A 10302-nucleotide genomic window follows, 5' to 3' on the forward strand; every position below is an offset into this window, starting at 1 on the left:
TCCTGACGATGCACAATGGAAAGATGATTGCTTTCCAGGCCGTGCACGATAAAAAAAAATTAAGAGTTGGAAGGAAAAGAAACAACAGACCAAATCATACGGACCTCGGCAGATTCCGCATCTCCTCCTCGTACTGTGTTAGAACTCTAGATGCGCCGCTTCTCCATATACTCCAACGGTGCAGGGCATCAGCCAACTCTTCACATACTAGATTTAGATGTGCGCCTTGGCGCACGACCCCGTAGATCTCGTGCGAATATTTATTTTGTATAACAACGATAAAATTAACCGCTAATATAATACTCTCCCAAAATCGTTAATTTAACCAACATGATATAAAATTTAGACTATAAAAATTATATCATTAGAAAGCATAACATCTAAAGTTTGTAATGATATATTTTTTATAGTGTATATCATGTGTAACATTGGTTAATACATTTCTTAGATTTTATAAAAATATTGTAGGTAGAAGGGTTGCCAATTTGTGTCAGGTTGCCTGCTGACTACAGTCAAGTAGATGCCACACTTGCAAACATCTCATGTCCTCCAGTAGACAGTGCCAAGCCCCTACCAGACTCTGATGTTGTGGTGTTGATGGAAGAAGAAACATTCACGACATGGAGAGATGACACCCTCACGTAAAGTATACGTAAAGTATCAGGAGATGCAAGCAATCTGCATTCCAGTGTTGAGATCTACTCCCTCTGATCAGATTAAGTCGACAAAGTAGTAACGATGGCATCAACTATTCTGGGGCGCGCGCGCCCTCGTTTTCCGTGACAATGACACCCAAGCAACAAATAAAGTATAAACAACTACCCACTCATTTTACTGGATACACATAAGAATTATCAGAAAATAAGAATGGAAACTGTAGATCGATTAAAACTACAACAAATATTTAACTCCCGCAAACAAACCATTTGGTGGTGATGGTCCATTTGCTATAAGAGGTCACACCAATTGGCTATTTGGGATAGCCAATTCTAAACCCCGTAATCAAAACTCACCATAACAGAATAAAGAGCACTCTTAAAGATAAAAGTATGAGCATCCCTCCTCTTTCGAGCAACCATAGGACATAAAAAGCAATTATGAATGTGTAAACATCCTTCGGCTCAAATAGAGTAACAACCTTGCCCGCCATCTGTGGGGGAGGGGGGCGACAGAACCTCTACAATAAAATCGAAAACACTCCTTCAATTAAGGACACATATTTACTGAACGAATGCCATATATAGTCAGCTTTTATAGTAACATATTCAGTTGATATAATGTATGGCCAAACTTTGTGAGAAAATTAAATGTTACATCTTCTGAAATCTCCAAAAACGGCGATCTCCATCATGTCTATCAGAATCACGTGCCAGATCTTCCTTGAGGACATCATAAGTTGTCGAAACAATATCAGCCCTGTGTATCTCTGTCAGATCATTTCTTTGGTTAGAAGCTGATTCCAAGTTCCTTGCATATTCATAAATGGTAATGTTCATAGATCCTTGCCTAGTTTGTCCAAGTGAAAAGGAACTTATAGTTACCACTATCATAGCATGCAGATACAGAAGAGAACAGTAAACATTAAAATTTACTTAGACTGGATAATTTGCATTTTTTACTATACTGGAACCAACTGGCGAAATCAGTTGGAACTTCTTACAAAAAAAATTGCTCAATTTATTCAAAAAGCCTTTTTGTAATGAGCATTTTAATTCCTAGAAACACACGAGAAGGATTTCAAAACGTCACCAATGGTCCCATTACAAGCAGCTAAGAGGATGTTATTACGTGACGGTTAAAGCAAAATGACCGTTCTACATTAATATCGAAGAGATGTGCATCTGAAAACAGGAAGAAATAACATCACATAGAATGGTCAATTGGTCATGCACATGCTCTAAGTTTTCTGATAAGTGGTCTATGTATCTACAAACATCACATAGAATGGTCAATTGGTCATACACAAACTTAATTTACTCACCAATAGGTGAAATGCTGTGCACCGATTTGACGGTGTAAAGATGTGTATCTGCAAGTTCTTGCAATATTCCCACTACAATTTAAGTACAGAAACACACACAAAAAATACAACCGAATGTATAGTTGATCATTGTTTATTGTTGGCAAAATGTTAATTAGCAACATATAGCTCTCAGAGGTGATAACCATGATTGATAAAGTTATGTCAATGATATAATGTAGCATTAGTAGAGACAACACTTCTGTAATAAGGAGCTCATATTTTTCTCTCTCAGCAGAGCATGAGAATATTCATTAGGGAAGGTTTTAACATCCTGGATTACTTAATTACCAGGTCTTCCAAAGTTTCGCAGGTACGCTACAATAGCAGAGCATGCCAACACGATAGGCTCATTTCTAAATTGAGTACACCATCTATAGTACTCCCGGTCAACAGTTTTGGCCATGCGGTGATACATCCATACACACTGATGTAGGGATGCTGCAAAAGACTGAAGAAAGAAGGACTACATGGGACAACAGGCAGGTTGAGAACAACACAACCATGACACTAAGGGCTGTAGGAGATGATAACAGCTGGTAAAAAACAAACAACTCACTGAAAGTTCATTTTTCAGTCCAGCACAGTAAACATCAAGAAACATATTCATGGTAGATAGGCTTAAGTTCTGAGTACCACGTAGACCAACCAAATGATAAAGTGAACTCAAATGTCTAGAGAAATAAGCAGTGAACATATCCACTTTCTAGTCAACGGTTCTAAAAAGAAATAAGAAAATATATAGGCATATGTAATATATACTTTCTCTTATTCTCTGTAACCATTTTAACAGAAATAACCCTAGTAGATATTTCCTTTTCTAATGTACTCGCCAAGTTTGAAAAAGCACATCAAAGCTTAGATAGAGAAGGACCATTCGGTTACATTATATACTAATACCACCCAATAAAAAGTGTTACCTTTCTAAGCATAAATTTGGGCATCATAAAAAGGTAAGTGCAACTCTGCGAATGGTCTTTCTCTATCTCTATCTAAGAGTAGATGGGAGATAAAGGCCTAATTTTCAGGCCGATGCTCTGCGTAAAAAAAAATAGCAACAGCAATATAAGTATGAAGTTGTAAACACTACTGAAAATAAAATAAGCAAATAATTTTCTAATTAATTCTTTAAAAGAAAATCATTGCAAAAAAATATATATCTGAACTTGCAATAAAAAAACTGAAATCATCTCAAGGTCAACGGCCCGTCCTTTGGAAGACATGAGTTTAACATCACTATGACCGTAGTGTAAATTAAAATGTATAATGGCCTCGTTATTTGATGAACTTAAGTTCAGCTACAAAGTAAATCCCTGGCTTTGGCTAGGGAAAAAGCACCGAAGTAGCAAATAGGAACGAAGCAGCAAAATAGAAGATGCAACAGCTCACTAAGAGAAAAATGGCGTGAGGCCCGAACACATATTTTCATAGCACATAGCAGGGGAATGAAAATAGGATCGACATGGCCTAAGAGCAAAAAAAACACAACAAATAGCGCCCCAAGGGTCTGATGACCTCTGAAGGAACATTTCGTTGACCATATGCATAAGGAAGTGTCCTAAGTGAAGATAACATAAATTGCAGGAATAAAATATGAAATAGAAATTATGATGACAATACAGAGGAAAAAGGTCATGTTAAATCATTAGAAAATATATAAAGAAACAACGCGAGTAAAACAAAACCATTTCAATTGCTAGAGGGTAATGACAATTATCTTGTGGTGCTACTTAAGGCTCAATATACTACTTGGACAACCAAACAGAAATATGTAGTACAAACTATGTAGCATAAAATGAGTGCATTGCTTTCTTAAAAAGTTTAGCTCCAGATAGGAGACAGAGCACAAAAACATGGCAGACCTGGCGAAAAGCGCATCCCGACACCCTCTCCTACGATTATAATCTCAATGTAAAAAACTGTGGAAGAAGGCTAATCCAAACTTTCGATTGTAAAACTCTGAAATCAGGAATAAATGTATAAAATACATGATACCAAAATTGTAGGTCAGGCTAACAAATTCATCGCACCAACCCTTAATTACAAAATAGAATATTCTAAAAAAAGGAAGTATTAATAAGCATGCAGGTTTTAAGAGGCAGGTTGTTCAAACCATAGAAATAACATATCATACAATCCTAGCTTGTAATTATATAATCCAAACTTGTAAAATTGGTGGTGGTGGGGGGGGGGGGGGGGGGAATGATAATCCAAATACTAACCTGAACAAAATCCGTTTGAATTGCAGTGCAATAACCTCATGTTCAGGTCTTAAAACAAAGCATTCAAAATATTAGAAATTGATATGCTTCGAGGAGAAAGAGAGGAAGGGCATCAGTAACCATGCATGAGGCATATGACCAGAATCACAAAATTGAATTATCTTTGCATGACTCACCTGCATAGGCTATAGTTGCGTACGTGCATAGGTTGCGTGCGAGTCGAGCCACATAACCAACATTCGTACCTGCCTAACAGGCTGCCAACATCATGAGATAGGTGCACAGCATGGATTTTCTGGACTCAATACTGCACAATAAACCACACCAAGTAAGCATAAGCATGTATACACAATTTCTGGCCCGGACATAAGACACATATCAACAAAGCAATATTTAGTGATATGTAACATTTAACAATACCAACGGAAGGAGCTTGTATGAAGAAAAAAAAGTAACATCAATTAGCCTTCCTGTGAACAGACAGGAGAAGAAAAGGCATGAGAGCCGATTATCACCAACATGAAAAATTGTGAAGAAAAATACAGAGATACCATTTTTTTTATTAGAACCTGATTTCCCATAATAAGGATGCATGGCAAAGCCTACTCTCAGGCTCAGACATGTCATTGATAATGGAACACCAAGTTCACAATCTCATTCATAGAATCCAAGAATCTAAAAAAAGCAATGCTAATTTTGTAAAATAGCTTGCTTATGACATACAGTTAAGTTACCATCATAGCAGATTATCTCTCTTGCTATATTGATTTGAGAAATAGCCTCCTTATGAGCGAATAGAAAACCATCTAACCTAATTTAATCAGAGAATGCAGTCCAATGCAATCCGTAAAACTTATGAATCCAAGGTTGTGGGCATTGGTCCTAAGCCATATAAGAAAAATTGAAGTCAAATTACCAACAGAGGTTACAGTATGTGGGTGTATCTTTACACCACAAGTACAAAACAGAAAACGTGTAGCTGGGGAGAGATTTTTGGTTAGGAGGCACGTTAAGGATTTTGTATACCTGGAGCTGCACGAGAGCCTCCTTATCAGCGCCGGAGAGTGGAGAGTAGCAGAACGAGTGCCTCTGAAGATCCTCCCTGCAGCCCGCACTCCACCTGCTGTGAGGACGATGGCAATGGTCCGCTCCTCCTCCGCCTCCATACCCTATGTATGCCGCCTCCTTCTCTAGTGCATGATGAAGACAATGAATGTAAAATTAAATCACATAGTAATTCTAAAACGCCATTGCTGGCCAAGTAAAGTGCATGACTGAGTTCCCTCTTTCTTATGTGCATTGGGAGAGTAGTGATTATTTTGAAACTCTAAGTAAATTTTTCCTTTAAAAAAGGCAAACTGCTTAAACTATTGTTTATTAGTAAGGCAACATGTAGCAACAAAGAACTACATATACATCATATAGAAAGATACCAAGAGGTAGAAATCAAACTCAACTTTTTCTTGCCAATCTTTAATTAATGAAATGGGTAGATGAGCACAAAGGAAAACGAAAGACAGACGTGGTAGGCGGAGAATCTGGAGCATCAAGCACATGAAAACCAACCTAACATAGAAGACGAATAAGTCGTAAAAAACTCAAGCGCGGCTCCCAACCCATGTCCAGGCGATGATTCGGCGAACAGGGTCCTCTTGGCCTGTGAACGAACCAGTCTCACTCTTGCCATCGCTGCACAACCTACGAGAGGATGTTAAACAATGAATCTAAGCAACCATGCATGTAAATAAACTAACACATGAAGTTCCTGCTTGTACCTAGGTGGATGGAGAAGAATTGAGATTTATATTGTCAAAATACATGTACAGTATGCTATTGCCATGTTTTTTGGGAAAATAATGCGACCAAATATTGAACATAATTAAATTGCAGGTTGCCTAATTTCAATTGGAAAACAAACAATTGCTACCCTGCTCTCAAAGATTTGAAAACGCAGCCCAAGAAGACATAACAGCTGTTGTCTAAAAATATATTTTGAAATTGATAAAGTAGCCCGAAAACAGTTCAATCTATCAATGACATCTTCCCTAGAAATGAAAGTATTAATGGCTCATTGAGTTGGAATATCTGTTCTCTAACAACGGTTTAAGAATATTTCAAAAATAAATTAACCATGATGTACAATATACATGATCACATTTATAGTATTGTACATCAAAATAGGCAGCTATACCCCAAACAAAGAGAGCGAAGATTTGTAGAACTTACTGATTGTTGAGTTAACTACAATGTTAAATAGTAAGTGGATCAAGTCTGGCTCTCAAATATATTTGTTACTTGGAAGACAAAAAGAATACATTGTAATATTGTTGTAATGTTCCATGTGAACGATCAGGTATGATTTTCTCTTCTCAGGAAACAAATTTCCATATGCCAAATAATGGATGGAACTATGTATGTAGCTTTCTTTTGAAAGAATAATGAGATTCCATCTTCCGGTTTACCGGCTTCGTGGAGCACTTGCAAGGGCAGGAGCACGCCTCATGTGCCGCTTCCATTTCCGCTTCCAAAGAGAAGTCTGTCTTATGACCATAAAGGAACAATACCCTCTCCAATGAATAGCCGCTTCCAAAGACAGACGGTTCATCTGTTGAATAAAGAATATGATCTAATGAGAAATTTATAGTGAGGTTTTCTCATGAGTTTCCCTTCTCTTTTCTTAAGGTTAACTGTAGCAAAGATTGAAACGGAAAATACAAAAAAAATGAAAGATCCTGAACAATGAAAGCTAAGGTTATCTTTCTAATGAAAACTGATCTAGAGAAGCTGCAAGGTTATTTATATAGACGCTTGGCAACGCAAACTGAACATTGAATCGTACAACATAAAAAAGGATAATTCTAAAAGCTTTCCTCACAAAAAGAGATCTGCTAACCAGTTCTAAGTGAAAGTAGAGGAGCAAGTGAGCATTGAAATGAATCAAAACGTGCCCATGGAAGCTGGTTCATAGTAAAGTAATTAGACGAGTTGTGTCTGTTCCTTGTGGGGTAATCCGTCTGAATTCACATGTCCAATTGAGCGGTAGTAAACTACATTGATAAAAATACAAATAATTTTTCCACCATATTTCAAAAACTCCAGCTGCATTATGCATGACCACAAGAATTCAGTCACTCACACTAATCAAAATTTTAGCACAATGCTTTCAAACATAGGACCAAGAATTAAGAGGCTTTGTAACCAAGCTAGATTGCACACCATTAATAATCCATGTTCTGCTGCTGCAGCATTAATAATCCATGGTCTGCTATTGCAGTTAATTAAGCGCCCTGAGCACCGGTGGCACGTACCTCCAAAATCCTCTTCATCAAGAATTTAAGAACTCCAAAACTTCAAACGTAGGCAAGACATAAGAGGTGGTTCCGGAAAAAAATATCACCATATAAGGCCGGAAGGCTTGACAAAATACAGAGAAGTCCTTCTAAGAGGGAGAGTAAAATGACAGTTGCTGTAGGTACAACATTGTATAAAGATGGGAAAGTGAGTATTACATGCAGCATCTCCACTCACCCATGTATTAACATAATTTTTTGGTGCTTTTGAAGCTGAACCATCTGAGTATCAATAAAAAGAGAGGGTATTAAAGGTACAAAATATAGATAGCATGTACAGTAAAAGAAGCATATCATGTTCTATGTCACTCTAGAAGACAAACAAAATTGCAGTGCCAGCCAAAAGACTATAAGAAAGTGCAACATACTTTCTTTACCCAATTTAAAAAAAGAAAAAATATATTAAATCATTTAATTGGTTATTTAGCTAAACAGAAAAGTGAAGAAAAATATTTAACGATGTCTGCAAGATAACTTCACATAGGATAAGATGCTGCATGTGAAGTATATTTTGTCTTTTTTTAGTTTCCTGTGATCAAAAGCAGGCACCGGAAGAAAGTAAATCTCCAGATAATTATGTAGCAGACCTAAAGAAATAAGAGATCCCTTAACTGGCATAATATACCATGAAAAATATGTATCCCAGGCATCAAATTTTCTATATTTATAACTAACTACAGAATCATTTCAAAGTAAGAATGGTTGAAACTTGAAAACCTGACCAACTAAAAAATATATGTATAACTAAAAGCATAAGAGCATAGTGCCGATTCATGTAAAGAAATATATCAGAGCCTAGGCAAGCAATTCTATTAAAAATGAATAAAGGTTTAGAAACTAAACATATTCATTTGATTTCTCTTGTATAACTAACACTCAATGCGACTACGCATTAAGCAAGCAACTTCCGCTTAGTTTTTGGACGTCCACTCACCCTACACCATGTCGAGCATGTGATGTACCTCGCAGCAACTTCTCCCGAGGTTAACCCCCACTGGCACCCTGTCTAGAAAATAAATATACATATCAACGACATGCCGGAATTCCTTTTTTTTGTACATCACTATAATCAAGGCCATGAGCATTAATAGAGTGTACCGTTCTCAATGTTGGCTGCTGCCCTTAAAGGTGTCGCTGGCCCTCTTCTTTCTGGGGCAAAATAAAAAAGAGCACCTACCATGACTACATGATATAACCTACTCCAACCTGCAGTAGACCAGCTGGTTAGAGCAGCCGCTACCTGTAGGATTTGGAGGATTTAGTGAAGAACACATAGCAGACCAGAAAGTCTGCAGCACGTTGTCGTTTGGTTCCGGCGACTCGAAGAAGAAAGCCCCTCTCAGTTTCTTGGCCTAGAAGCAATACAAACCCTCGATCTTCAACATGACCAGGAGTATACATACCTACGTGGGTATACCAACAAATATGTGAAAATGCAGCTTGCACGGGCATAACAACAAACAGTTAGCAGACAACAAACTGAAAGGGAGGTGACCACGAAAGTACATCAAAATAAAAAGGGAAAGCTCAAGAGGGTGCAGAGAGAGGAGGGAGGAGGCCGGTGAGGGTTGGCAGCAGCAAGTCCATGGCTTGGCAGAGAGCTCGTCCATCCATGACAGGACCCACTGCCGTCCGACCGCCGCCACCGTCCGACCGCTGCCACCGTCCGAGCTCCCGCTGCTTCGCTCCGCACATCGCTACCTCGTCCAGCCATGAGAGGCCCGGCTGTCGTCCGACCGCCGCCGCCATTGGACCTCCAGCTGCTCCGCCCCTCCCTCCTCGTCCTCCTCACAGTTCTCCTGCACCTTCTCCTTTCGCTGCTGGTGGTAGTACGAGGCGAGCGACCGTGGCGGCGGTACGGGTAGGAAGGGGATTGGGGAGGAGCTCGCATGCTGGGATTGGGTGGCGGCTGACGGCGGCTCGCCTGAGAGGAGACCAGCGGTGGGGAGCGGGAGTTGGGGAGGAGGCGGCGGCGGCCAGGAGCGGGAGCTAGGGAGGTAGAGGCTGTGGGGATTGGGATAGGGATAGGGTTTGGGATTGGGGGAGAATGTCGGGAGGGGATTGGGGAAGATGGCCTTTTTGTCTCACCCGCAGGCTGCCCAACCACGCTTGACCGAAACCAATCCCAGCCACAGTCACCGACAGGCGGGCCCGAACGATGGTGGGGCCCACCAGCAGCCTCAGGCGGGTAGGACACGGCCATTGCATGGCTTTATCTAGTGGGAGGAGAGGCAAGAACGAACGGACACGATGCACCGATGAAAAGATCCAACGGTCCACGTGCGAGGATCGCTGTGAAGCCCCCTATGGGGGGCATCGTTTATACCTTTAGATGCATCAGAGCATCAGACCTGTTTGGTTCAGATTTTATCTTGCACAGGACGGGAGGACAATTCAAAAAGAGTCCTGCATGATCGAGATCCTCTTACCGTACCGTTGCGGCTGTTCCAGCACGTCCATGCCCCCTCTCCAGCATCCTCAGCACCACCGGCTGGTGGGGCGGCATCTGCAAGACACGAATGTACCGCTTTGAAGAGGAAGGGTTAAGTAGTCCGGAGACGCCAGCCCTGGACGTTTTTCGACGAGCCACCTCCTGCCGCTTTGATCCAGCAAGCCGCCGGCCATAAAAAAACGCCGATCCCCCATCTCAAACCGTACATTGATTCCACGACGCTCCTCCAACCCGCAGTTGGGCGGCACGCGGGAATTA

At 40.2% G+C, this 10302-nt stretch overlaps 1 protein-coding gene across 30 annotated transcripts; it reads right to left on the reverse strand.

The window, feature by feature from the left end:
* Nucleotides 1–862: 862 nt before the first annotated feature.
* LOC127334040 (uncharacterized) lies at nucleotides 863–9622 on the reverse strand. 30 transcript variants are annotated; one of them, XM_071826368.1, is made up of 13 exons: nucleotides 8833–9622; nucleotides 8691–8741; nucleotides 8527–8594; nucleotides 7771–7814; nucleotides 7551–7590; nucleotides 6705–6847; nucleotides 5809–5940; nucleotides 5269–5432; nucleotides 4419–5124; nucleotides 4243–4290; nucleotides 3883–3979; nucleotides 2941–3057; nucleotides 863–1426 (listed from the first exon to the last, which is right to left on the reverse strand). In XM_071826368.1, the coding sequence occupies exons 1-7, from the start codon at nucleotides 8864–8866 to the stop codon at nucleotides 5841–5843; spliced, it is 480 nt and encodes a 159-aa protein (XP_071682469.1). In that variant the 5' UTR covers nucleotides 8867–9622; the 3' UTR covers nucleotides 863–1426; nucleotides 2941–3057; nucleotides 3883–3979; nucleotides 4243–4290; nucleotides 4419–5124; nucleotides 5269–5432; nucleotides 5809–5840. The 30 variants fall into 30 exon arrangements, 18 of the variants coding, with proteins under 18 accessions (XP_071682469.1, XP_071682467.1, XP_071682473.1 ...); XM_071826366.1 differs by having other exon boundaries at nucleotides 4243–4328; XM_071826372.1 differs by lacking the exon at nucleotides 3883–3979 and having other exon boundaries at nucleotides 4243–4549; nucleotides 4663–4712.
* Nucleotides 9623–10302: the final 680 nt, after the last annotated feature.

This window comes from Lolium perenne, chromosome 2 (assembly GCF_019359855.2).
Source record: "Lolium perenne isolate Kyuss_39 chromosome 2, Kyuss_2.0, whole genome shotgun sequence".
Lineage (NCBI taxonomy): Eukaryota > Viridiplantae > Streptophyta > Magnoliopsida > Poales > Poaceae > Lolium > Lolium perenne.

Bases quoted from the DNA above. Each gene is read 5' to 3' on its own strand.
- LOC127334040 (XM_071826376.1), bottom strand. From the start codon at position 8,866: ATGTGTTCTTCACTAAATCCTCCAAATCCTACAG. The intron at 8,595-8,690 runs GTACACTCTATT...TTTTCTAGACAG, and splicing joins AGCAGCCAACATTGAGAACG to GGTGCCAGTGGGGGTTAACC. The intron at 6,848-7,550 runs GTACGTGCCACC...TTTATTCAACAG, and splicing joins TGATGAAGAGGATTTTGGAG to ATGAACCGTCTGTCTTTGGA.